This window comes from Hippopotamus amphibius, chromosome 7 (assembly GCF_030028045.1).
Source record: "Hippopotamus amphibius kiboko isolate mHipAmp2 chromosome 7, mHipAmp2.hap2, whole genome shotgun sequence".
Lineage (NCBI taxonomy): Eukaryota > Metazoa > Chordata > Mammalia > Artiodactyla > Hippopotamidae > Hippopotamus > Hippopotamus amphibius.
The window spans coordinates 127,432,125-127,458,603 of record NC_080192.1 but is presented as its reverse complement, the minus strand read 5'-3'; the positions used below and the strand labels follow the sequence as shown (position 1 = coordinate 127,458,603).

At 40.0% G+C, this 26,479-nt stretch overlaps 1 protein-coding gene and 1 pseudogene across 2 annotated transcripts; one reads left to right on the top strand and one right to left on the bottom strand.

The window, feature by feature from the left end:
- Window positions 1-13: 13 nt before the first annotated feature.
- Window positions 14-25,981, top strand: SLC4A1AP (solute carrier family 4 member 1 adaptor protein). 2 transcript variants are annotated; one of them, XM_057742485.1, is made up of 14 exons: window positions 14-796; window positions 1,016-1,211; window positions 2,682-2,804; window positions 3,596-3,656; window positions 3,991-4,130; window positions 10,570-10,730; window positions 11,819-11,888; window positions 12,269-12,455; window positions 16,461-16,572; window positions 18,605-18,851; window positions 21,004-21,090; window positions 21,772-21,839; window positions 23,957-24,026; window positions 25,423-25,556. In XM_057742485.1, exons 1-14 carry the CDS (start codon window positions 134-136, stop codon window positions 25,446-25,448), a joined length of 2,211 nt encoding a protein of 736 aa, XP_057598468.1. In that variant the 5' UTR covers window positions 14-133; the 3' UTR covers window positions 25,449-25,556. The 2 variants fall into 2 exon arrangements, with proteins under 2 accessions (XP_057598468.1, XP_057598467.1); XM_057742484.1 differs by having other exon boundaries at window positions 16-796; window positions 25,500-25,981.
- Window positions 9,210-10,350, bottom strand: LOC130856769 (ATP synthase subunit g, mitochondrial-like; annotated as a pseudogene).
- Window positions 25,982-26,479: the final 498 nt, after the last annotated feature.

Genomic DNA, 26,479 nt, shown 5'->3' with positions numbered 1-26,479 from the left:
TCGTGAAGGAGCAACTCCGCCGTCGCTGCCAGGGAACCGCTGGGGGCTGGGGAGAGGGAGACGTGCACAGGAATGTGGAGACCGAGGGGTGAGGTTTCCCAGGAACAGATTTCGAGGCTGCACCCGCTTGAGGATGGCTGATAGTCCCTCTCAGTCCGAGCTGCTGGCTTCGCAAGAACTCAATGGCGACTTTAAGAAGCCAGCCCTGCCCGTGCCCCCGGCGGTGCGGGGCAAGGCCCCGGCCACCAGTCCTTCACACCCTGAGGAGGTAAACAAGCAAAGGCCCACGGCGCTGCCGGACTCCGATTCCGCGGAGCCTGACGTCCCGCCGGCCCTGCCGGACAGCGGCGAGACTTGGGGTCCAGCGGAGGAGCAGCCGCGGCCCAGCACAGCGGCTCCTTGCCCTGGCGGCCCGGTCCGGGCTCCCCCTTACCAAGAGCCGCCCTGGGGCGGCCCCGCCACGGCCTCCTACAGCCTAGAGACACTGAAGGGCGGCACCATCCTTAGCACCCGGAGCTTGACAGGGATGAGTTGCTGCCTTTTCGGGAGGCTCCCTAGCTGCGACGTGTGCCTGGAGCATCCTTCGGTGTCTCGCTACCACGCCGTGCTGCAGCACAGGGTGTCCGGCCCCGATGCAGAATGCGACGACCCCGGGCCTGGCTTCTACCTCTACGATTTGGGAAGCACCCACGGCACTTTTCATAATAAAACCCGCCTCCCCCCTCGCACCTATTGTCGGGTCCACGTCGGGCATGTTCTTCGCTTTGGAGGTAGCACCCGGCTCTTTCTTCTTCAGGTAAGTAGAAAAACCTAGAGCTGCAGTGTCTGGAGTGCACCCGACTGCGTTCCTGAGCTCCTGAAGTTTTCACTGAGGAAGGAGATTGTCCCAATCAGCGATTACAAAAGTGGAGGAATCTGGCCCCTCATCTCCATACCTCTGTACGCTTTGCCATATTTCTGAAAGTGACTTCAGCAATCCTAAACTCTAAAAGAATTGTTTCGCTTGATTCATCAGGGACCGGAGGAGGACCGAGAGGCAGAATCTGAGTTGACAGTAACGCAATTAAAGGAATTGCGCAAGCAGCAACAAATGATGTTGGAGAAGAAGATGCTGGGAGAAGACTCAGATGAAGAAGAGGAAATGGATGCCGCTGAAAGAAAGAGAAATACTAGTAGTCAAGATGATGAAATGGGCTGCACCTGGGGAATGGGTAAGGCATCAAAATTGCTGCCAGCCAGAGGTTAATACTTTAAATTCATTTCTACTGGTACTCTTAAATATTTTTTGTTTGGGGTTTTTTTTCTTTTATTTGTGGATTTTTGTTTTTGTTTTTATCATACAGCTTTCATGACTCTTAGAGATAGATAGGACATAGTTTGCACATTAGGTTACCAAAACTCAGATTTATTAACTTTTCTGATGCCCAGAATTGAATTATGAGCACTATTAATTTGTTTTACAGTGAACTCCTTTGTTCAGAACTCTTCCTCAGCATATAGTTTATTATTTTTAACCTTTAAAATTTATTTAAGTACTGATTATCGCTAGAGGGGGTGAAACTACATTCAATCAAATAAAATGGAATGTTATTCAATATAGGAGTTCTTTTGAATTTTTCATACTTTGTGTAAATACCCTGAAATGTGAAAATATCTAATCAGAGGAATAAATTGAATTTTCCATAACACTAGACATTCTGGAGAATGGGTGTTCAGAAGCTAGGATTTTGAAAAGCTAGAAGATGGCCTTACTATATTGTTGGGAAGACAGATAAATCTTATGAAATCACTTGTGGTAAGTGCCAAACAAAAGCTAGAAACTATTAGTATGCTAGAGTAAGGGTTCAGAGAAGGGAGCAGTCACTGAGGACCTAGACCTGCACTGTCCAGTATGGTAGTCATCAACCACATGTAGTCATCAGCCACACTAGGAACTTACAGTGTAGTTAGTAATTGACATGTGCTGTAAATGTAAAATACACACTGGGTTTCAAAGACTTAGTGTGAAAAAAGAATGTAAAATATCTCATTTATAATATTTTTATGTTGATTCCATGATAATTTCACCTGTTTCTCTTACTTTTTTGATGTGGCTACTAGAATATGTAAGATTGCATATATGGCTTTCATTATATTTCTGTTGGGCAGCACTGACAGATCTCTGGGACAGTTTATAAGTTTATAAAACAGAAGGGTTTTGAGCTGGGACTTCAAGGAAAGGAAAAAAAGCCCTTAAGAAGCTGAGCGTTGGGATGGTATTTAGGGTAGGGATTGATGATTTTAAGGGAGTACTAAGTAGACCAGTCTGTTGGTGGATATGATAAGTATTGGGAAATTATATTGAAGATAATGTATTAGACTTGGGTATGAGAGAATGAGAGTGCCGGGCTGAGGAGCTCCATTTTTTTTTTTTACATAGAGAATGTGGTAGGTAATTTTGCCTTTAAAATATCAATACATATAGTGATGGAGAACAAAAATAAGGCGCCGTGAAAACAAGTTTTAACCTGTCACACAATGTAGAAAACTTGATGATGTTCATACTGGTGGTCTTGTGGTTGTCCTCCGCCGCCCTTTTCATCACTGATAATTGTATTTTATCCAGCCTGAAAGGATAATGGGTGTCATTCAGATAATCTCTTACGTCTGATTGTCTTTTCTTTCTTTCCCATGCCGTGTAGGAGAAGATGCTGTAGAGGATGAAGCTGAAGAGAACCCCATTGTCTTAGAGTTTCAGCAGGAAAGGGAGGCCTTTTACATAAAGGATCCAAAAAAGGCTCTCCAAGGTTTTTTTGACCGAGAAGGTATGTAAACAGATTCTGACATTGCCAGTAAAATGTATCCACAACAGGGTGGTTTTCCAGATCTTCAGGTACTTAGAAATGCTGTAATTTATCTGCTCTCCTCCTTGTTCACTTCTGGCCTATATGGTCAGTTGCTTTAGGTTTATTTTGAAAACAGTAAAAATTTTGTTAGTCTTTTTTCCACATCTTGGGGGAAAAAAAAGTACTTTTGCCTGACTCATCTCATCTCAAAAGATGCAGGACTGGGATGGTGGGGAGATTGACCTAACTTCTTGTAATTTTTTTGTTTCTAATTCACCTGATCTTTTGTAATTCTTAACATGGATTTTAACTTTATATGATATAAAGAATGTTTCCACAGAGAATTGTTTCAGTAGAGATGCTTTGAGAGAACATCTATGTTTATGTGTGTGCGTGTGTGTATGAGTATAAATATATATATATATGAACTGCTTGCATTCTTCACTTAATATTTATGCTTCTAAAAACTAAGCAACCATGACAAATTAACATTAATTCTACAACTTTAAGTGTGAAAGCTTCTATATAAGGGACAAACCTGTGTATGGAGAGTTGATTGTTTTGATTTGGGTTTGCTTTTCTGTACCTCAAGCTCATTCTAATTTTATTATCAAATAATATTTCCTAGGAATAAGAAGTGAAATGCTTTGAGATTTAGTATTCAGTGTAGTATGAGAACTTCATATTCTTATTTCACCTTTGCTCTCTTTTCCCTTTGTATCAACTAGTAATTTTCAGATGCTATTGTTTTGTCTTTCTTCCTCCCACAGGAGAAGAATTAGAATATGAATTTGATGAACAGGGTCATAGCACTTGGCTTTGCAGGGTGAGGTATGTTCTTTTCTCATTAACATCCATTTCTGGAAAGTGGCCAATTTCAGGCTTAATTTATGGTTGTAGACAACAACCCAAAGAGCAGCTTTAATCTTAATTTTAGCCTATTCCTGAATTTGGTCCTTGATAGTTTAGTAACACATTGAGGGTAGGGTGGGATGCGTAAAAGGTGGAAGGAAAAGATTTGGAGTCCAGCCTTGGCAGGATAAAAATGAACTGAGAGATTAAAAAGCCAGCTCAAAAAAATATGACTATTATCATAAAATACTAATTTTTTTTCATGAGAATTGGAGCTTAGTGCTGTGCTATAATTCCCCCCAAACCAATGCAGATTACCTGTGGATGATTCAACTGGAAAACAGCTTGTGGCTGAGGCTATTCACTCAGGAAAGAAAAAAGAAGCAATGATCCAGTGCTCACTGGAAGCTTGTCGAATCCTTGATACTTTGGGATTGCTACGGCAAGAGGCAGGTGAGTATGTGGGGACACTTTTTTTCTTTTTTTTTTAAAAAAAAGGAAGGGAAATTTAACACATAAGGTTATAAAACCTCTTTTTAGGGGGAAATTGTAAAAATGTACAGAGTTCTATGAAGTGAAAAGAAAAAATTCCTTATCTTCATACCCAAAGGTAACCATTATTTATTTATATTCTCCCAGACATTTTCTGTAGATCTGTCTTCAGAATGAGATCCCTTAACAACAAAAAAAACACTCATACACAAATGCATTTATGTTATTTATAGTACTCTTTTGTGACATTTTAACATAAGAATGTGTCATGGATATTATCCATATTATTGCATTAAATTGACCTTATTTTTTAAAAAACTGTCTGGGTATATAATTTTTTATTTATTCTAAAATTAATTTTTATTATTGCAAAATAACTTATACTGTAAAACTACCAAAGGCTTATTATAAAATATACCTGTTCCTTGTCCTGTCCCTCCCCAGTCTTCATCCCTCGAAGGCTTTTTTAACTCTTTCAGTTTTTTCTTCTGGCATTTAAAAATATCCATATTTTCGAGGATGGAAGATGCCTTAGAGGACTGGGGCGGGGAGGGTGGGGGGACTCGGCGGGGGGGGAGTCAAGGAAGGGAGGGAATACGGGGATGTGTGTATAAAAACAGATGATTGAACTTGGTGTACCCCCAAAAAAATAAAAAAATAAATCCATATTTCTAATCCAATATCTTGTAATAACCTGTAATGGAATATAACCTGCAAAAAACCAAAATAAAACAAAAACGGAATCACTATGCTGTACACCTGAAACTAATGCAGTATTATAAATCAACTCTACTTCAATAAAAAAATAAATAAATGTTAAAATTTATATTTGTAAAAAACATGAGTGTGTGATTATATTTTGAGTCACTGAAACATTATCTATTGACTGTTAGCTTAGTATTTAATATTTACATTGTTATGTTTATGCAAATATTAGTCATAATGGAGCAGTTTTATTTATTTGTTGTTTTTCCTAAAGTTAATAATTGTGTTTGGGTTTCATGTGTTTGTTTTTTTTGGTGCCTCTTACTCATTCTTCCCACACTTTTCAATAGCCTTTCAGTACGTTTTTCCATATGGTCAATCACATTTAAAAAAATTTTTTTATTGGCTGTGTTGGGTCTTCGTTGCTGTGAGGGGGCTTTCTGTAGTTGTGGAGAGTGGGGGTTACTCTTCATTGCATTGTGCAGGCTTATTGCGGTAGCTTCTCTAGGTGAGTGGGCTTCAGTAGTTGTGGCACATGGGCTCAGTAGTTGTGGCTCTCAGGCTCTAGAGCGCAGGCTTATAGTTGCGACCCATGGGCTTAGTTGCTCCCCGGCATGTGGGATCTTCCCAGACCAGGGCTCGAACCTGTGTCCCCTGCATTGGCAGGTGGATTCTTAACCAGTGTGCCACCAGGGAAGCCCATATGGTCAATCACATTAAGTAATTTATCAGTTTTGATTTTTTTGGAGACACTTCTCCTGAAGAGCACTCTTCTCATTCTTTTAATGATGACACTCTCTAGGTCTGCTGCAGAACAGTCATCTGGGACTTCATTTGCTGTCTTCCTTGAGATTTCCTTTCTCATTCTCAAGGGTTGGATTTTCTTTTTCATGATTCTCAGATTCTCATATTTCTTGGTTTATTCCCTTGTTTTAATGGAGCACATCTTTCTGTAGTTTTGGCAGGTTAGAAAGCTGGTACAACGATAAGGGGCATGGATGATGGTAGTCTTCAGTGTAGTTTATATCTTTCATTTTTCTTGATCTACGTTGTTTTGGTGGACATCCTCTGGTGGATTCCTAAGAAAGCATATATAGCAAGTCCACTTTATTAAACCATCCACTCTGAAAATATAATTATTCTAGCTTTACTTTTGGTTAATAGTTTGGCTGGGAATAGAATTCTAAATTGGAAGTAATTTTCCTTCACAGCTTTGAGGGCATTACTGTTACCTGACATCCAGTGTTGCCATCTAAGTCTTAAACTACTCAGATTCCTGATCTGTCATATATCATCTTTTTCCCCCCTCACTAGAAGTTTATAAGAGTTTCCCTTTGTTCTTTTTTTTTGTAGTAACTTTTTTTTATTAGTTATCTATTTTATGCATATTAGCGTATATATGTAAATCCCAGTCTCCCAATTCATCCTACCCCCCCTCCCTTCGTTCTTAAGGTTCTGAAACTTAACTATGATGTACCTTTCTGTGGGTTTATTTTCATCCATTTCCTGGGGTACTTGTTGGGTCCATTTGATCTGGAAATCTTGACAGTTCAGGAACATTTCTGGAATTGTGCCATCTCATCATTTCATCCCTCTGTTTTCTCTGTTCTTTAGAATTTTGTTATTTTAGATATTGAACTTCTTGGACTGATCATCTAAGTTTCTTTTTTTTCCTTCTTTTTTCTATTTCTATGTCTTTTTGTTCTTTCTGGGATATTTCTGCAGCTTTATCTTTTTGTCTTTATTTTGCTATCAAGATTTAATTTTCCAAAGCTCATTTTTGTTCTTTGAATGTTCATTTTTAAAATATATCCTGTTGTTGTTCATGAACTATTAATGTCTCATCTCTCTGCTAATCTGTTTTCTCCAGGTTGGTTTTTATTTTTGTTTATTTGGTGTCTATCCTTCATGGTAGAGGTTTTTCTCAGGTGCCATGTAGTTCTTGGTTGTAGATACTTATTTAGGGACAAAAAATGTGGTTGCCAGCTTGGAATATATAGATGGGGCTTGGTAAGTTTGAGGAACACTATATAATGACGTGGGTGGGCCTTTTGCTGGGAAACTCCTCGTGTAAGTATCCTTAGATTTTCCTTCTTCTGCTGGCAAGATTCCCCAGAGAGTACTCTTGCAGTCTCCCACTATAAGGGAAAGGACTGGCTGCCAGCATTCCTAGAGCTACATGGTAGAGATGGCTGAGTGTGTTCTCAACATTCAGCTATTTTCAGGACAGTACTATTTTTTGAATGTAGTACCCATGCCCTCAACTGTACTGTACTAGTCAAGCCATAGTTCAAAGACTTTCTGTCTTAAATTCTGGATTTTTCCTGGGGGTGGAAAAGAGGTGAGTAGGCAGGGAGGAGGATCTGTTTCTCAGTCAACATTTACTCAGTCCTTTTTATTTTAGCATTACTCTCCAGCCCCAGTTCCAGATCCTTTTGAGGATTCTGTAGAATAATCAGATTGGTTCTCAGCTTTCCCCACTGTTGGTTTAGGATCCTTTTTTTTTTTTTAAGTTCTGCTAAGTTAGTTTCCACTCATCAGTCTTTCTTTTCTTTTTGGCCACATTGGGTCTTTGTTGCTGCATGCGGTCTTTTTCTCTAGTTGTGGTGAGTGGGGGCTACTCTTCATTGCGGTACGCAGGCTTCTTAGTGTGGTGGCTTCTCTTGTTGCAGAGCATGGGCTCTAGGTGCATGGCCTTCAGTAGTTGGAGCACGCAGGCTCAGTAGTTGTGGTTCGCAGGCTCTAGAGTACAGGCTCAGTAGTTGCAGTTTGGGCTTAGTTGCTCCATGGCATGTGGGGTCTTCCCCACCCAGGGATTGAACCCATGTCCCCTGCATTGGCAGGCGGATTCTTAACCACTGCACCACCAGGGAAGTTTCAGCTGTCTGCTTTCTAATTTCCAAAAATTTGGTGTTGCTGTCCCCACTCCTATTCTCCCTGTCTTTGTAGATTAGTGTCTTTAAAAAAAAGATCTCTCTGCTGTAGTTTTCGTTGGGTATAGGGAGAGAATGAAATTAGATATGTGTGTTCAGTGTACCATCTTGACCTGGAAATTATCAGGTTTATATTAATAACGACTGTTTTGGTTGCAAATAATAGAAATCTAATTCAAACCAGCTTAGGGGGAAAGGTTATTGGCTGCAGAAGCTGGGAAGAGTAGCTCACAGGATTGAAGGAAGAACTGCATGAACCACGACCTCAAGTTCTTGAAGCAGAACTTAGTGCTACAAAACCAGAACTGAGTATCACCAGGACACATACAATCTGTGTATGTGTATCTGTGAGTGAGTCTATCTCATGAGTGCATGGTTTTATTTTGCAGACAGATTCTTATCCCACTGGGAGAAGCTGGATCTTATAGCCCTGGATTTGTGTCTTCTTTCTTTAATAACCTCATTGGAGAGAAAGGCTTTTTTTCGCTATATCTAAATATAACTACAAAGGAAGGATTCTTGTTGATATGGCTCTGGTCACATGACTACCCCTAATCCAGATGGGATGGGGGAGGAATTTTCTGGAGGAAAGGGGGTACTTTTACCAGAACAAGGGGAGTAAGATGACAGGGTAGACAAAAAAGTAATAGCTACCATAGTCCCCTGATGATGAGCTTTCTGAATTTTCATTGTTACAATGTTGCATTGATATGTATGAGATAAATTAAGTAGAATTGCTGGATTAAGTAATTGCATCTCTAATGTTGACAGATGTTATAAGATTGACCATCAAAAAGGTTGTGTCAATGTGCATTCCCACCGGGGACTTCCCTGTTGGCACAGTGGTTAAGACTTCTCGCTCCCAAGACAGGGGGCCCGGGTTTGATCCCTTGTGAGGGAACTAGATCCCACATGCATGCTGCAACTAAGAGTTTGCATGCCACAACTAAGGAGTCTGAGAGCCGCAACTAAGACCTGTGGCAACCAAATAAATAAAATGAATATTTTTTTGAAAATGTGCATTTCCACCAACTGAGAGTCCATTTTCACATATCCTCACCAAATTAGACATTATTAATCTTTTTATGTTTTTTCTAGTCTAATAGGTAAGAAGTGGTATCTCATTATTTTAGTTTGTGGTTTTTAGTTATTAAAAAAAGTTTAACATCTTTTGAAATGTTTGTTGGCCATTTGTATTTCTTTTTTTTTTTTGTGAACTGCTTTTATTATTTTTAAAATTTTCTTTTGGACTATTGGCCCTTTCCTCACTTACCTTTTTCTCTTTTTACTAATTGATTTTTTTTTGACACGTCTTTTTTTATTCAAATAACTGTCTGCTCACACATGAGCCAAGAACATCCACATAATAAAGCAAATATAATCACATGTTAAAGATTGGTCTTCAAGCATAATAGTCAGTGATGCCATGCTTGCCTATGATCTCACCAACATAAAACCACATCCACACCTCAGTGGCCATCAAACCATTCAGAAGATCTTCCTTTACTGTGAGCTGTTTGAAGCTACTGGTTTGAGCAGTATTGATAATGTTTTTCAAGCTCTAAATAGCTGTAGGGATCTCAGAAGGGCTTTGAGGAACCAGCTCAACCTTTGCATAATGCCAAAATGTGGCCAGTCAAGGCCTTGAGTAAGTCACCGCAGCATCGACCAGTGCCGGGGCCTTCTCCTTGAGGTTACGGACAAACTGAGCCAGGTTCTGTGACAGAAAACTAATTGGTTTTTGAGAGCGTTTGCTGATTAAGTAAATTAGCCCTTTGTTTTAACTTTTTTTTTATAGTGGTAGAATATACATAACATAAAATTTATCATTCTAAGTATTTTTAAATTTATTTTTTGGCTACACTACGCAGCATGCAGGATCTAAGTTCCCTGACCAAGGATCGAACCCGTGCTCCCTGCAGTGGAAGCATGGAGTCTTAACCACTGGACTACCAGGGAAGTCCCTAAGCATTTTTTTTTTAATGAAATTACATTTTACCTTTTTAAAAAAATTTTTTTTAATTAATTTATTGGCTGTGGTGGGTCTTCTTTGCTACATGCAGGCTTTCTCTAGTTGCGGTGAGCAGGGAGCTACTTTTCATTGTGGTGCTTGGGCTTCTCATTGCGGTGGCTTCTCTTGTTGCAGAACACAGCCTCTAGGTGCATGGGCTTCAGTAGTTGTGGCTCTCGGGCATAGAGTACAGGCTCAGTAGTTGTAGTGCACAGGCTTAGTTGCTCTGTGGCATGTGGGAACTTCTGGGCCCAGGGCTTGAACCAGTATCCCCTGCATTGGCAGGCAGATTCTTAACCACCGCACCACCAGGGAAGCCTCCTCTAAGCATTTTTATGTATATAGTTCAGTGGCATTAAATACATTTATGTTGTGCAACCATCACTACTGTCCATCTCAGAACTTTTCTGTCATCCCATAGTGAAGCTTTGTACCTATTAAACAGTAACTTCTTATTCTTCCTCCCTCCAGCCCCTGGTAACCAGTGTTCTACTTTCTATCTCTCTGAATTTGACTATTTTAGGTACCTCATGTAAGCGGAATCATGTACTATGTGTTCTTTTATGTCTGACTCATTTCGCTTATAATGTCTTCAAGGTTTAGCCCTTTGTTTTTACATGCAGTTTGGCAGCTTGTTGAATCCTCTCTTTTAATAATTGATGGTGATATTTTAAGCTGCTTGCCTACTTGCCTTCTTCATTTTTCTTTTTTTTTAAACTGATTCGTTATCATTTATTTTGTCTACCTCTAGTATCTCGGAAAAGGAAAGCCAAGAACTGGGAAGATGAAGACTTTTATGATAGTGATGATGACACGTTTCTTGATCGGACTGGCCTGGTTGAAAAGAAGCGTCTGAACCGAATGAAGAAGGCTGGGAAGATTGATGAGAAGCCAGAGACCTTTGAATCATTGGCAAGTTTTACTTATCGAAGTAGCTGTGGTAGTTTAATTTTTTTAATAAAATAATGTATCATTTAAATTTGTTTTATAATTATAATTTTTAAAGCAGTAGCCTTGAAGTCCGGTACTGAAGTATAATTTTTGTGATCTGTAAATTTGATGATAACAAACAGCTGGTCTTATCCAAGTTGGAAAAAAGTTTGGCTTGTTGCTGGAGACTGCATCTACCTCTGGGTGGGTAGTGATCCGTTAATGAGCATTCTTTGGATATGATCTTTTACCCTCAAAAAAGAAAGGAAAAAGTTCCAAATTGGGATATTCTGAGGTGAAATTGAACTTAGGCTTTTGAAAGTCAAGAATCGTGAAAGGAATTTTGAGGAGTGTAGTTTGGTAATACAGGCACACCTCAGAGATAGTGCAGGTTCAGTTCCAGACCACGGCAATGACGTGAATATCTTAATAAAGTGAATCACACGGATGTTTTGGTTTCTCAGTGCATATAAAAGGTATATTCACACTATGCTATAATCTATGAAGTGTGCAAAGCACTCTAAAAAAACAATGAATATTTTAAAAATACTTGATTGCTAAAAAATGCTCTCATTCTGTCAATGCAAGGTTGTCACAGATGTCCAATTTGTAAAAAATGCAGTATCTGCAAGGTGCGAGTAAAAGGAAACTCCGTAAAATGAGCTGTGCCTGTAGTCCTAAACAGTGTATCCTTCGTGAAATTATCATGAGATGGCCTGTATTTTCACTATATTAAGAAGTATTCAGAACTTAAAACATTACACAACATCTATCCTTTTGATTCATCAATGAAAACAAATGCCTTGAGTTCTTTCTTTTGAGTAAAATAAAGTCTGGGTTCTGTACATTCCTTTTGTTTAATTCTTGGTTCATTAATTCAGAAATTCAATTAGAATTAAGTAAACAAATGCAAAATGTTAACTCCATAAGGAGCAGATTTAAATGCACTTCTGAATGAATCCTCTTAAAACTTGTCACCATAATGAAAATAAGAGGAGGAAGAAAAGGAAAGCTACCGTATTTTGAAAGAAGAAAAACATTTGCTAACCCTGTTAATTTGGGTATTACAGGTTGCAAAGTTAAATGATGCTGAAAAGGAACTCTCTGAAATTTCTGAGAGACTGAAAGCCTCCAGCAAAGGTAAGGTAATGACTTATTAAACAAATATTTATTGAACATCTACTGTGTGTAGTGCACTTTGCTAGGTACTAAGGCTACTTTGGTTAGTAAGATATACAGGATATGGCGCCTTTCTAAGGGGCAATATAGCATTTTGAAACTGGAAAGAACATTATAAATTATTTGGTTCAGCCTCTTTATTTAATAGATGAGGAGAATGAAGCCCATTGAGGCAAAATGACTTTCTAAGATCTCTCAGGTATAACCAGTTTCCTTATTCCTTTTATCAGTAATGTCCCCTGTCCAGCTTTAAGTTAGTGAGTTTTTTGTGGAAACGTGGGCTGATTTTTTAAATATTTGGGGCCATCTTTCTAAACACGTATTATCCCTTTCTTGGACAGCTCTATCAGAGTCCCCATCTCAGGACTCTTTAGATGCGTTCATGTCAGAAATGAAATCGGGGAGTGCATTAGATGGTGTGTCCCGGAAGAAACTTCACCTGAGAACTTTTGAATTGAGAAAAGAGCAGCAGAGACTTAAAGGGTTGATAAAAATTGTAAAGCCAGCAGAGATTCCAGAACTAAAAAAGTAAGTCTTAACTATATTTGGAATTTTAAATAAGCATGTTTGCATAGACAGCATTTTGAATTACATCTTTATTTTCTTAGATAATCACTGTGGACTAGAAATAGAATGAGAAACTTTTTTTTTTTTGGCTGCTTTGGGTCTTCATTGCTGCGTGTGGGCTTTCTCTTCATTGTGGTGAGCGGGGGGCTACTCTTCATTGTGGTGCGCAGGCTTCTCATTGTGGTGGCTTTTCTTGTTGCAGAACACAGGCTCTAGATGCTCGGGCTTCAGTAGTTGCAGCATGTGGGCTCAGTTGCAGCACCTGGGCCCTAGGGCATGAGGGTCTCAGTAGTCGCGTTGTGTGGGCTCAGTAGTTGTGGAGCATGGGCTTAGTTGCTCCATGGCATGTGGAATCTTCCTGGACCAGGGATCGAACCCCTGTCCCCTGCATTGATAGGCAGATTCTTAACCAGTGTGCCACCAGGGAAGTTCTGAGAAACTCTTTAAAGCACAGAAGGCACTAGTTTCATGGAGTAACTAAAAACCCATTTCATCTGTGAAACATAGACTGCTACAGGATTTTTATTTTTTTTAATTTTTATATATTTTTAAAAAGATTTATTTTATTATTTATTTATTTAGGCTGCGTTGGGTCTTCGTTGCTGTGCACGGGCTTTCTCTAGTGGCAAGCAGGGGATACTCTTCGTTGTGGTGTGCAGGCTTCTCATTGCGGTGGCATCTCTTGATGCAGAGCACGGGCTCTAGGCACATGGGCTCAGTAGTTGTGGCTCATGGGCTCTAGAGCACAGACTCAGTAGTTGTGGCACATGGGCTTAGTTGCTTCGTGGCATGTGGGATCTTCCCGTCCCAGGAATTGAACCCATGTGCCCTGCGTTGGCAGGCGGATTCTTAACCACTGCGCCACCAGGAAAGCCCAACAGGATTTTTAAAGAAAACTATATTAATTCCTGTTTCATTGAAGGCTCTAAATTTTCGCTTAATCTTTTAGTGCAGAGTAAACTTCTTTAAAGAGCAACATACACAAAAGGCTAATTTCCCTAATATATAAAGACCTATTCACCAAAGAGGCAAATGGGCAAAGGATATCAACTGAAAGGCCACTGGGAAAGAAATATGAATAACTCTCAACTGTATAAAAAGATGCTCAACCTCGCTCATAATAAGAGAAATACATGTACTACCATGTAATGCCATTTTTATCTATGATTTTAAAACCACAGACGAAAAGATATGAGTACAGATTATCATTTTAATGCCTGTATCTGTCATTCTTAAGAACCAGTTAACTCTTTAATGTATTTAAATGCTTTTTTTTAAAGTGGAATCTCTTCCTTTAAAGGGGGAAAAAGCATAATCCCCTGAAGTTGATTTTATTGTTAATTTTGGGGAAATTATCAGAAGAGATTAACCCAAATCCATTTGCAGACATCCAGAAGATTTTTGAGTAATTCGTAAAAGAGATTTTAAGAATAATTTTTCCCAGACATGGCCAGTATTTATGAGTGAGTGTGTGTGTGTGTGTGTGTGTGAGTGTGAGAGAGAGAGAGAGATCCAGTCTTTCAACTTGACGGTATTTTAAAATTGCTTTCTATGTGGTCTCAACACATTTTGAAATTGTTGAGTAGCTGGTTGTAGAAATAAGCAACCCTCAGGAAACACAATCCAGATGGGCATCTCAAACAGTGGTGCTGCCTGGGTGTGTTTACTCCCTTACAGAGGTAGTTAACTACAGAAAGTTTCTTGTTTTCCTTAGATCTGTGCTGTTCAGTGCAGCACCCAATAGTCACATGTGATGTTAAAATGAAAAAAAATTAAAAGTTCAGTTCCTCAGTCACACTAGCCACATTTCAAGTGCTCAATAGCCACATGTGGCTGGTGGCTACTGTATTGGACGGCGCAGACAGAGAACATTTCCGTTGTCGTAGAAAGCTCTGTTGGGCAGCGCTGCTTTAGGTTGTCAGTAAGCATCTATTCAGCCCCTTACCCCTGTGCACAAAACTTGTAACTTGATGCTGGGGGCATTGCATAGAAGGTATCTATCAATTGAAAAGCACCTCTGTTTACAAAGATACAGTGACGAACTGTTTCTGGAGCTCTTGATCATCTGTACAGAAAATATATACCCAAACTGCTAGCAGGTTTGTTCAAAGATTTGTATGTAGTTTGATATTTAATACAGTGATTCATAGATCAGCCCACAGAAGGCTGTTTGACAGAGGTGATGTTTGAGTTGCCTTACTGACAGCGAGAAGGTAGATTAGCGCTAGAGTTAGACTTCCTGGGCTTCATTCTCAGCTCTGTCAATTACTTTCTGGGAATTTTAAGGCAAGTTATGTAACTTCTTTGATCTTCACTTTCCTCATCTGTAAAGTAGACTAATGATGTTGCAAAGATTAACTGAGCGGTGCTCAACAAAGTGCTGGCATGTATGTATTACTGTCATCACTGTCATCATTTTTACTGTCACTGTCATACTTAGCGACTATTCGTGACGTCATTTTTGTGGAGAAAAGGTAAAAACTCAGGAGCAATAGTCCAAAGTAAAGTAATGGTGAGTTTTAATTCTAACTCTGTAATCCTTGAATTTGCTGAGTCAGCCCTAGAGGTGTCCTGAACTAGAAGAAACATAGCTTCCTGCAGAGCCACCCCTCCTGCTGTCCATGTGTCTGCCTAGTTTTTCCTCCCTTTCTTACTTTAGATACTGGCCTTCAGATGCTATGTATCTTCTCCCTCCTCTTCTCACTTGAGGGTTGAACTTCTAAGCTTCCTACCTAAATCCACCCCTCCTCCACCCACAAGCAACTCTTGACTGTGATCCCATCTTCTACCTTTTCATCTCCTTTGAGAGTCTTTGCATGTCCTCCAGGCCAGCCAAGCTATTTAATGGAGCTGAAAATATCTGTGTTGCTCTTGCCTTTGCCTTTCTATGCTTCCTGACGCTTGTGGGGAGGGGTGAGGGATGTTTGCTAAAGCGTCTTTAAGGCCAGGCAGGCAAGATTTTCTCTGGTGGCCTTAGCAAGGCAGTGGGTCTGTCTCTGGTAGAGAAAGGGGTGAGGCTAGGCTCAAGAGCACCACCGAGAGGGTAAGACTTAGGTAAAAGAAGGCAGGAATGGAAATGGGGCTTCAGGGTCGAGCAGGGTAGTCAGTTTCTTGTATGAGCCCCTGTGAGTGAGGAGTGCCAGGGCTGTCCTTATATTCCAGAATGCAGGGTTGTCGTGTAGTCAGTGTGAAGAAAGCATAGGACTTTCTTCCCTGTCTCTTCATTCTGTCTTGTCATTGTCACCTATGCCTATTCAGTGTCTTGTCAACTCAACTGCCGTACTTTTTGTTTTGCTTTGTTTGTTTTTTTCCTGTTCTTTTCTCATTTCTACAGTCTCTTCTTTTTGCTCTTCCTCAGCTTTACCCTCATGTGCTTAGCCTTTATAACTACGTTCAGCCAGTGAGACGTTCACAAGCTCACCGGTTGTGGGGTCTCTCACTGAGTCTACAGCACTACACAGGATATCCTGCCTCCCGCCCCCTACACACATACTTTTTGTTTTTTAAACTTCTGTGCTCCAGGCTGTTGTGTGTGGTTGTGATAAGTGTGGCCTCCAGGTAAGTAAGGCACTGAGTCCTCTTCAGAGGTTGGTGGAAAAAGGGCTTTTATACCATGGGTCCATCTCCTGCCACTTAGTGGGGATGGGTCATGCCTGTGTATTCACCTTTGCCAGTGGCCTGTATACGGTAGGCATCATTTTATGAATGTCAACTCATGTAGCATGTTGTAAATTACTAGACTAAGGTAGCAGTCTCATCTTGCCCTTAATAGGCCTGTGTCTATGACAGTCGGCAGTGTTGTCCGTTCAGACTATACTGGCCTGGGTACGTCTTTCCTATTGGTGTATGCGTAAATGTTCACTTTGTGGAAATTTTTGTTTTGCCAAAAGTTTCTTTATCATAGTATTTTTAGATAAAACCTTGGCCTTATTGGAGTAGATATACATAATTATTCTTTCTTCCTAGAACTGAAAGTCAGGCTACAGATGGAGAAAACAAAGCTAAAAAGCTTACATTGCCTCTCTTTGGTGCCATGAAAGGAGGAAGCAAATTCAAATTAAAAACTGGAACAGTGGGGGTAAGTTGTGGGTCAAAGTGTTAAACTTCTAGCTCTTGAGTTATTCTGAGCTAATTTTTCTCTTTTCTTTTCAAAACTCAAATGACTCACCCCACAGTAATGTAAAAAGGGGCTGTGGGCTTGGTATGATTGCATCTTTCCCAGGACCTAGTTCTTGACTTTTTCTCTTCAGCCTAGGGTTATCAAGAATTGATGAGTCAATTCACATGAATCAATTTGCATGTAACCGATTTGTGAATTAGAATACCAGTTCATTAATTTGTGATCAATGTTGCATTTAAGAAAGGGTCTCCTGTGGTTTTGGGGTTTCTTTGTTTTTTGCTTTTTATCCTGGTGGTTAGATGCTGTTATAGGCAGAGACAACTAACACTTGGTAGAAACATAGTCTATACATCTGGTTCGGCCATATGGTTTTTCTTACTTCATTTAATCCTTCCAACACCTTACGATTATGGGAATTATTACTGCTCACAGCTGAGCAACAGGGTCAGCGAGGTTAAATTCAAGATCACACCATCATTAAGTAACAAGACGCAATCAAATCCAGGTCTTATATCTTTTGAGTTGTGATCTTTCCGCTGTCCTCTAATACTTCACTGATGTATGTTTTTGCTTTAGGTACATCCGTATTTATAGATTCAGTTTTTAAAAAGGTTTTCATCACCCAAAGAGCTGAACCTTAGGTATTAATGTACTAGGGCTGCCATAACAAAATACCACAGATTAGGTGGTTTAAACAAAAGAAATTTATCGTCTCACAGTTCTGGAGGCAGGGAGCCCATGGTCAAGGTGCCAGAGGGTTGGTTTCCTCTGAGGGCTATTTCCTTGGCTCGCAAGTGGCTGCCCTCTTGCTGCCTCTTAACATGGTCATCCCTCTGTGCACTTGCACCTCTGGCAGCTCTCCTTCTTCGTACAAGGACACCACTCACGTTGCATTAGGGCACCACCCTAACAGCTTTATTTTAACTTAAACACCTCTTTAAAGACCTTATCTCCAGGGCTTCCTAGGTGGCGCAGTGGTTAAGAATCCGCCTGCCAATGCAGAGGTCACGGGTTCGATCCCAGCTCCAGGAAGATCCCACATGCCACGGAGCAACTAAGCCCGTGTGCCAAAAAAAAAAAAAAAGACCTTATCTCCACATAAGTAACATTCTGAGGTACTGGCGGTTAGGACTTCAGCATGAATTTTGCGGGGACATAGTTCAGTCCATAACACCTTGAATTAGGGTAAACTGTCCTCTGGTGGCAGAGGTCTGAAGTCCCAGCCATGTGTTCTAAGTGAGTACCATGTGATTTACCTGTGATGGAGGCTTTTCTGTGAGGTGGGGAGACAGTATTTTAGCTAGAAAAACTCTTTACTAAAAAGCTCTCCTTAGGATTACTGAGCAAAATCCTGCATTTAAGAAATGATATACCCAACATATACTTTGATACTTTCTTTCTATTCTTTAAGCTGTGATCTGCTTTTTTTAATAATTAATTTTATTGAAAGGTCTTGGTTAGAATATTTGACCTTATTCAGGAAATTTCTTTTTCTTCAGGATCTGTTTTACTGATTTACATATCTTGTTTCCTTGAAATTGTGTTAAATCTAAAATGAAAAACCTGCACAAATGATTTATTTTTTAGAAATGTGTGTCTGATTTGCTCCCTAGGAGATTTTGTAATGAATTAAGATTTGTAATGAATTTAACATCATTAGACAGGGGTAATGTTTAATGGGGTAACAGGACAGAATTTCTGCAGCTGGCACTCAATAAATGGTACCTGGAATAAATGTTTTTGTTCCCTACAAACTGTTTCAAGTGTTTCGTACTTAATGTTCTTTTGACTGTAGAAATTAATAAACATACTTGTTAAGGATTTGTAGATGGATAAAATTTCTTGTGAAAGTCCTCCTTCCAACAAACTTTGGCAGGGTTGATCAGCCTAGAGAAGTTAGACATTCTACTTGTTTAGCTTAAGCCTCTTGAAGAGATGTTTCTGTCATATTCTAGAACTGCTTGTTCCTGGGTTTTTTTTTCCCTACTAGAAGTTACCCCCCAAGCGTCCAGAGCTCCCTCCAACTCTAATGAGAATGAAGGATGAGCCTGAAGTAGAAGAGGAGGAAGAGGAAGAGGAAGAAGAAGAGCAAGAGGAGAAAGAAAAGGAGGAGCATGAAAAGAAGAAAATGGAGGCGGGAAGCAGTAGGCTACAGCAGGAGACAGAGCCAGAAGGAGCAGTGCAGGAAATGAGTCCTCCCCCAGACTTCACGTGTTCTAAAGAAACAAAAAACCATGGTAATGTCTTCTTTCTCCTGCCTATGCTATTCAGCGGGCATTTGCATTCATCGTGGATAGGTTTGAAAAAGCAAAGCCGGTTCTTGTCTGTGCATTTTGGCATTGTGACACAGCTGACTCTGTGGAAAGATACTTTCCTGGTCTTTCTTTGATTGCCAGTCATTATTTATCCTCATTGCAAAATAAGGGTGAGTATTTCCAGGGTATTCCGGAATTGTGGAAAGTTGAAAGCTGTGGAATCTGAAACCACAGCAGCTGTGGAACAATCCTGAGCTGCTGCCACTCTGTGATTGGAGGGCAGTGGAATAGGGCGGACGATGGGGCCTGATCAGGTGGTCTCAGGGTCAGCCTTCCCTTACTCATTTTTCCCCCGTCCCCGAAACAGAGGCTAAACATAATTGTACCCACTGGATGTACTTCTCAGGAAGCATCATGCCTTATTCATCTTTTTGCCCATGGTACCTAGCAGAGAACCTGGCGTGTAGTATTCACCCACCTCAGCAAAGGGCTAATGAAAAATGTAAAAGAAGGGATTGATTGGTTTTTAAACATATTTTCTTTTGATTATAAAAGGCATGTATGTTTCTTTTGGAAACTTTGGATCATACATAAAAGTCCAAAGAAGAAAAGAGGAATCTTCCACCCCCAGAGAGTGTTGTTTATCTTTTTGGTATCCTCTTAACCCTTGTCCATCGCAGGGGTTATTTTCCTGCAGGTTGGCCAAACTGCTTAGCAAAATAAAGACTGCACAGAAAATAGGGAGCATGAGGAAATACAAAAAATACTGGTATTAAACGTGTGTGGGAATGCGTGCACATGGACTTCCAAAACAGACCAGGCACGTCCATGTAAAAACACCAGGCCTGGTATGTAGACCTCCTCTTGAGTCACCTTCAGCTGTTTTAGACAGAAAAGTTACTGTTTCCTCATCTTGAGAGGTAAATCTTTTGTTTTTGCATTTTCCTTTGTTTAGTTATTGGCACAGTGCTTGACCTTTTCAAGAAAGGTACTTATGCATACTTTTTTCAGAGTCTAGTCTTTGACCCATTCATTGTAAAGCTAATACGTAAACCCGTCAGCAGGGAGGGGAGCAGTAAGTATTGTATTGTTTTGTTTAAGGGACCAAAGTAAATATGTATGTCTAAGAATAGCAGATTTAAAAATTTGGTTTATAAGATACATTAATTAGTAAATCTGCAGCTGATTAGGGATTACTCCAGGCATTCCTTTTTTTTAAATTTATTTGTTTATTGGCTGCTTTGGATCTTTGTTGGGTCTTTTGCTGCGCGGGCTTTCTCTAGTTGCAGAGAGTGGGGGCTGCTCCTCACTGTGGTGCGTGGGCTTCTCTTTGCAGTGGCTTCTCTTGTTGTGGAGCACGGGCTCTAGGCTCACAGGCTTCAGTAGTTGTGGCACGTGGGCTCAGTAGTTGTGGCTTGCAGACTCTAGAGCACAAGCTCAGTAGTTGTGGCGCATGGGCTTAGTTGCTCCACGGCATGCGGGATCCTCCCAGACCAGGGCTCGAACCCGTGTCCCCTGCATTGGCAGGCAGATTCTCAACCACTGCGCCACAAGGGAAGTCCCCGGGCATTCATTTATTAATTAATTAATTAATAAAAAAAACTTTGGGATCACATTGTATATGCTATTTTATAACCTAAATTTTTCTATGTCTTAAAATAGTCTTTTAAAATGTGGTTTTAATAGGGGGCAAAGTGGTCCATCACATGAATGGGCAGTAATTTATTTAATCAACTCCATATTAGTATATATGTCAGTTACTTGTTAATTTTTGCTATTATAGACATACTTGTATATAATACATCTTGGTGCTCATCTCTGATTATTTTCTTCTAATATCTTCCTTGAGTTAGAATTTCTAGGCCGAGGAATATGTACATTTTTAAGGCAGCTGTAAGTATTGCTAGAAAGTTTTACCTAAGAGTTGGCCAGTTTTTGAAGTGGAAAATTGGTGGTTCTCTGTTAGACATCTGGAGGCACATTTATTGAAAACCTAGTTAAGGTTAGTTGAAGCTAATGGTGGTAAAACTGGATGATTATGTATATACTTAGCTTTTCTTGCCCTTGTTTTTGTTTTCTTGGTTCCCCACCACGAATTAAGTAATACAGTATACTTTGGTCCTGCATTTTATAGAAAACATGTCTCAACTCAGCCAAGTGGAACAGAATGAAGATTACCAAGAGATTAGTGAAACAGCTGCATCGTGTGAGGAACCTTCAGGCAAGTAGTACAGTGACTCCAGGGCTGCTCCACCCACAGGCAGCCAGCTGGTGTGAGAGAGCAGGGGGTGGCAGCTGACCCGAGGGGAGCAGGCACTGGGTAGATGCTGCTGCCAGGGCGGTGGACAGAGTTGGAACATATGAGAGGTTTATGTTTGGTGTCATCCCGTTTGCCTTTCTTTTCCTCCTCTGCTTCCTGGGGTTACCCCCTCTACCACCACCACCACAAAACACCTGATTCCTTCATGTTTCCTTCTGGCTGTGCAAAGCCCTCTACAATTTTACATCTCCCAAAGTTGAATATGTGCCTATCATGGGGGCGATTCCAACATTATTAAAGTAAAGTGGTTGAAAGGTTGGGCTATTAAAAGGACTTTTTTCCTGGTTTTCTACTGCTTTTAATTGTAATAATTAAATTGTAAAATAGTAAAGTCAGCCACATTTTCCTTTACCTTTTCGAAAGGTGTGATTAAATTTAAGCTTAGAATTTGAAAACTTAGGTTATTAACAAAGGGACAATTCTTTCTAAATAGTCTTTACAGTCGTAGAAGGAATTTTTGAATTAGATTGTGATGTTTTCTTCAATAATCCCTCTTTAAGGAGAAATTTTTCTTTTCTGTTTTTTTTTTTTCCTGAAATAGCTATTGCCTCTTATGCTTTTTTTTTCTTTTTCATAAATTAGCATCAAAGAATGAATATGAGAAAAGCAGAGATGAACTGAAGAAAAAGAAAGCTCCTGGTCCAGGCAAAGTAAGTACTTTAGTTGTAACCTTCACTTCTCTGGAAGTAAAAATGAATCCCTTGGGCTGCCTAGGTGGCGCAGTGGTTAAGAATACACCTGCCAATGCAGGGGACACGGGTTCAATCCCTGGTCCAGGAAGATCCCACATGCCGCGGAGCAACTAACCCTGTGTGCCACAACTATTGAGCCTGCGCTTCAGAGCCCGTGAGCCACAACTATTGAGCCCCATGTACTGCATCTACTGAAGCCCACACGCCTAGAGCCCATGCTCCGCAACAAGAGAAGCCACGGCAATGAGGAGCCCGCGCACCACAACGAAGAATAGCCCCCACTCACTGCAACTAAAAGAAAGCCCACGCACAGCAAAAAAGACCCAACACTGCCAATAAAATAAATTAATTAATTAATAAATTAATTAATTATAAAAAAAGAATTCCCTTGTCATGGACCACATCTGGAAGAGTGAATCCAGGGATTGTTTTAGCAGAATTCCCAGCTGCCTTCTACCCCCACTTCTAGAAATCTGGGCTTTTTTACTTTTATTTTTGAAATTTTTTATTTTATTTTATTATTTTTAATTTTTTTTTTAATTTGGCTGCGTTGCGTCTTCGTTGCTGCGTGCAGGCTTTCTCTAGTTTGGCAAGCAGAGGCTACGCTTCATTGTGGTGCACGGGCTTCTCAGTGCGGTGACTTCTCTTGTTGTGGAGCACAGGTTCTAGGTACCCGGGCTTCCATAGTAGTGGCACGCAGGTCCTAGAGCGCAGGCTCAGTAGTTGTGGCGCATGGACTTAGTTGCTCTGCAGCATGTGGGATCTTCCCAGACCAGGGATCGAACCCATGTCCCCTGCATTGGCAGGTGGATTCTTAACCACTGCGCCACCAGGGCAGTCCCAAATTTTTAGATTTTGGATTCTCTATTCTTGTCTCTCTCTACTCTGTTCCTTATAATTGCTCACATATCTCCTTTATTAATTTGTGAATCTTTCTTCATGTCCTAATATGCCATACAAAGACATTTGAATAATATATTCTTATTTTCCTCCTTGTATTACACAAAAGGTAGAATGTAATATACTGCATGCTACATCTTGATTTTTTTTTTTTAACCTGTGGTGGAAATCATTGTGTATCAGTGCACTGGGAGCTTCCTACTGCGTGGGTGTACTCTGTTGAACCAGATCCGTGTCGATGGACTCTTGGGTTCTTTCTAGTCTTTTATTATAACAGTGCTATAATGAATAACCTTGTGTGTATATAATTTGTATGGATACTGTGAGTTCCCAGAAGTGGAATTGGTTGTATCAGGAGGTCCCTAAGACCACCCTTGGGCTAGGTGATTCTCAAGAGGCCTCACAGGACTCAGCATGTGGAACTTATAGCTGTGATTTGTTATATCACAAGAATACTAAGCACAACCAGCAAAGAGAAAAGAAACATGGAGTGAAGTCTGGGGAACAAGCTTCCAAGGGTCCTTTTCCAGTGCAGTCACGCAGGATGTGCTTAACTCCCCTCACAACGAGCGACTGCTTGTGAAACCAAGGAAGCTCATTAAAGACTTAGTACCCAGGATTTATACTGGGGGCTGATTACATAGTACCCCCTGCCTGGCATCTACCCAGATTCCACTGTCATAGAAGGAAAGCAGGTGTTCAGCATAAACCACATGGTTTTTACAAACAGTTTTGGGCCATCGGGCTGCTCTTGTCAGTTAGGGTAGTGGGAATCCTCCTGAAATCCAAGCTTCCAGATGCCAGCCAACAAGCCTTTCAGACAGGCTTTTCAAAGGATAGCAGTCAGGCTTGCTTTGTTAACTTTTCTGCACCTGGATCAAAAGGCAGATGTCACATTTTCCTCTTTGGGGGTTATATCATTTAGGCACCTGTGTTGACTGCCTCTTTTAGAAAAAATATCACTTCACTCTCACTGGCTGAAAATCAGCTGTTGAGGCTTTATGGGAAAAAAGTCAAGATTCAGAGAGAAAATGTTCCCCCATTTTTGGTTACTTACGTCAAGATCATTAGGGGAAACTATTCTCTCTTAATTTTTGTTTGCTGACAGAGATAGGGACAGTAATTCTTAGAGTTAAAATTCTTTCAAATAAAATTAACCTATCTTTTCTTTGCAGCTTCCACCGACACTTTCCACCAAATATCCAGAAGATGACCCAGATTACTGTGTATGGGTCCCACCTGAAGGTAGATGGTTTTTACTTTTCTTTTCCTCCAAGATTTATCTATTTAGGTTCCTGAGTAGGTAATATATATTTAAGGTTCAATATAAGAATATTACGAGAGTATATAGTGGATAAGTTTCCCTTCTGAGGGGATAGGTAGGTTAAAAGATCTAAAGAGACTTATCAACCAAATATAATTTGTGTATTCTGTTTGAATTCTTACTCAAATACTTATTAAAAAAATTATAAGCCATTCAGATAATTTTGAACACTAGTTAGATATTTGATGATACTAGGAAATTATTGTTAATTTTTTAAAAGTGTGAGTAACAAGTTATGTTTTTAAGAAAAAGTCCTTATCTTTCAAGAATATGTACAGAAATGTTCGCAGATGAAATGATACCTGGGATTTGCCTTAAAATAGTCCAGTGGTGGAGGATGAAGAAAAATAGAGGAGGGGCAGTAGATAAAGGAGGATTTGCCATGTGTTGATCATTGCTGAAACTGGGTGCTGGGTGCATGGAGGTTCATTATAGTTTTCTCTTTACTTCTGCATATATTTAAAATTTTCTGTAAAGTGGGGAAAAAAAAATCATCTAGCTGTGCTTTAGCTATTCAGTTTTTTTCCTCTGAAGACAACCAGATATCAGTTTCTATGGCTTCTTATATATATATTATGTAAAATGCCTATGTAAGCAATAAAATATGTAATATTTCATCACTTTTTTTATACAAATGGAAGCATAGTCTATATCTTACTGTTTTGCACTTAATACTATATGGAAATCCTTCCATAGCTACTTATAGATCTTTCTTTCTTTCTTTCTTTCTTTCTTTCTTTTTCTTTCTTTTTTCTTCCTTCCTTCCTTCCTTCCTTCCTTCCTTCCTTCCTTCCTTCCTTCCTTCCTTCCTTCCTTCCTTTTAATGATAGCATAGTTATTTTTTACTGTATGGATATACCTTTATTTATTTAACCAGTTCCCTCAGTGAATATTTGCTGTTTCCAGTCTTTTGCCATTACACACAAGTCTGCAATAAGTAACCTCTAATATGTGTAATTTTGCAAGCATAGAGGTGCACTTGTAGAAAACAATTCATAAAAGTCAACATGCTGGATCAGAGGCTATAAACATTTTTAAGATACTATAAATTGCATTCCATAGGGATTATATTAGTTTATGTTCATACATACACCCTTAAGGCAATATGTGAGATGCTTGTTTTCCCATATGCTTATCACAGTTTGCTTTTTCTATGGATTGGGTTTCTAATATACTAATAATTTATAGAAATTTAGGTACTAAAATGCATGCTTTTTATCTGCTAATAAATGTTAGGGAAGAGGTGAAAAGAAGACTGTATTTTGAAATTGTATACAAAAAGTCACATTTCTGTCTGTTTTACCTTTTGGCCCACAGATGTCTGGATGTCTTTTCCCTCCTGACTTGGAAATGTGAATATCTATCTTTCTTTCTTTGTTTTTACTCTGATCTAGGCCAAAGTGGAGATGGCAGGACCCATCTTAATGACAAGTATGGCTATTGATAGCTTCCGAATCCTAAAGGAAGACCTTGTGGACCATGTGACATGGGGTATTTAGAATAATATATCAAGCTGAATGTCCAGAGAAGGAGTTCAGATGATCATTTGTAAAATCTGGTGACTGACCTTTTCTTCTGTGCTCTTGGCTTCCAAAATTTATCTACCCATCTGATTCTCTTGAATTTGGTATTCATGTTTAAAAGTGTTTGTGTATGTATGTAAAAAGAACCGTATATTTTGAGAATTAGTAATGTGAGAGACATGACTCTATTAAAATAAGAAGGTGGAGGTGTCTTGTGTTTATTTAAGGCCACAACGTCTTTCTTAAGCTTTCGGGACTATGCTTTTACTGAGCAGTAGAGTGCTTCTGGCAGTTAGGCTCTAGGATTCACTGGTAATTGCCTCCTCAGATAAGTGTTGAAATTGAGGTCATGCCAGGGTGTAACCCTGAGTGTGTCTGTCATTCTTGGAACTAAAAATAGATACGCAGTGAGGGCTTCCTACTCCCTCCCACTATAATCCTCCTGCCAGGTTTGAGAACAGACCCTGACTTATCAGGACACAGTTCAGGACCATAGCATACCTCGTGTACTCAGGCACTGGTGCTGATAAAAACTCAGCCCTTTGAATATCCTGCACTCTGACCAGTAAGGTTAGTCACTCCCTCCTCCTGTGGAAAGGTGAAAATAAGGTCACAGAATGAAAAGCTGGATGTGTTCTGCCCACTGTGGGGCTTCTCACCTCTATGGAGTGGGGAATAGAAGTTCCTTCCTCTCTGGGAACATGAAGAAGTGCAAGAATATGTCTTGTTCTACCCCCCACTTCCCATCATTAGTGCCTCACTTGCACAGGAAGGGAAAGCCTAAGAGTGGAAGCAAGATAGAAAACCTGTGCATTAGGCTGAAGGCAGACACAGTGAGCAGGCAGGAGAAA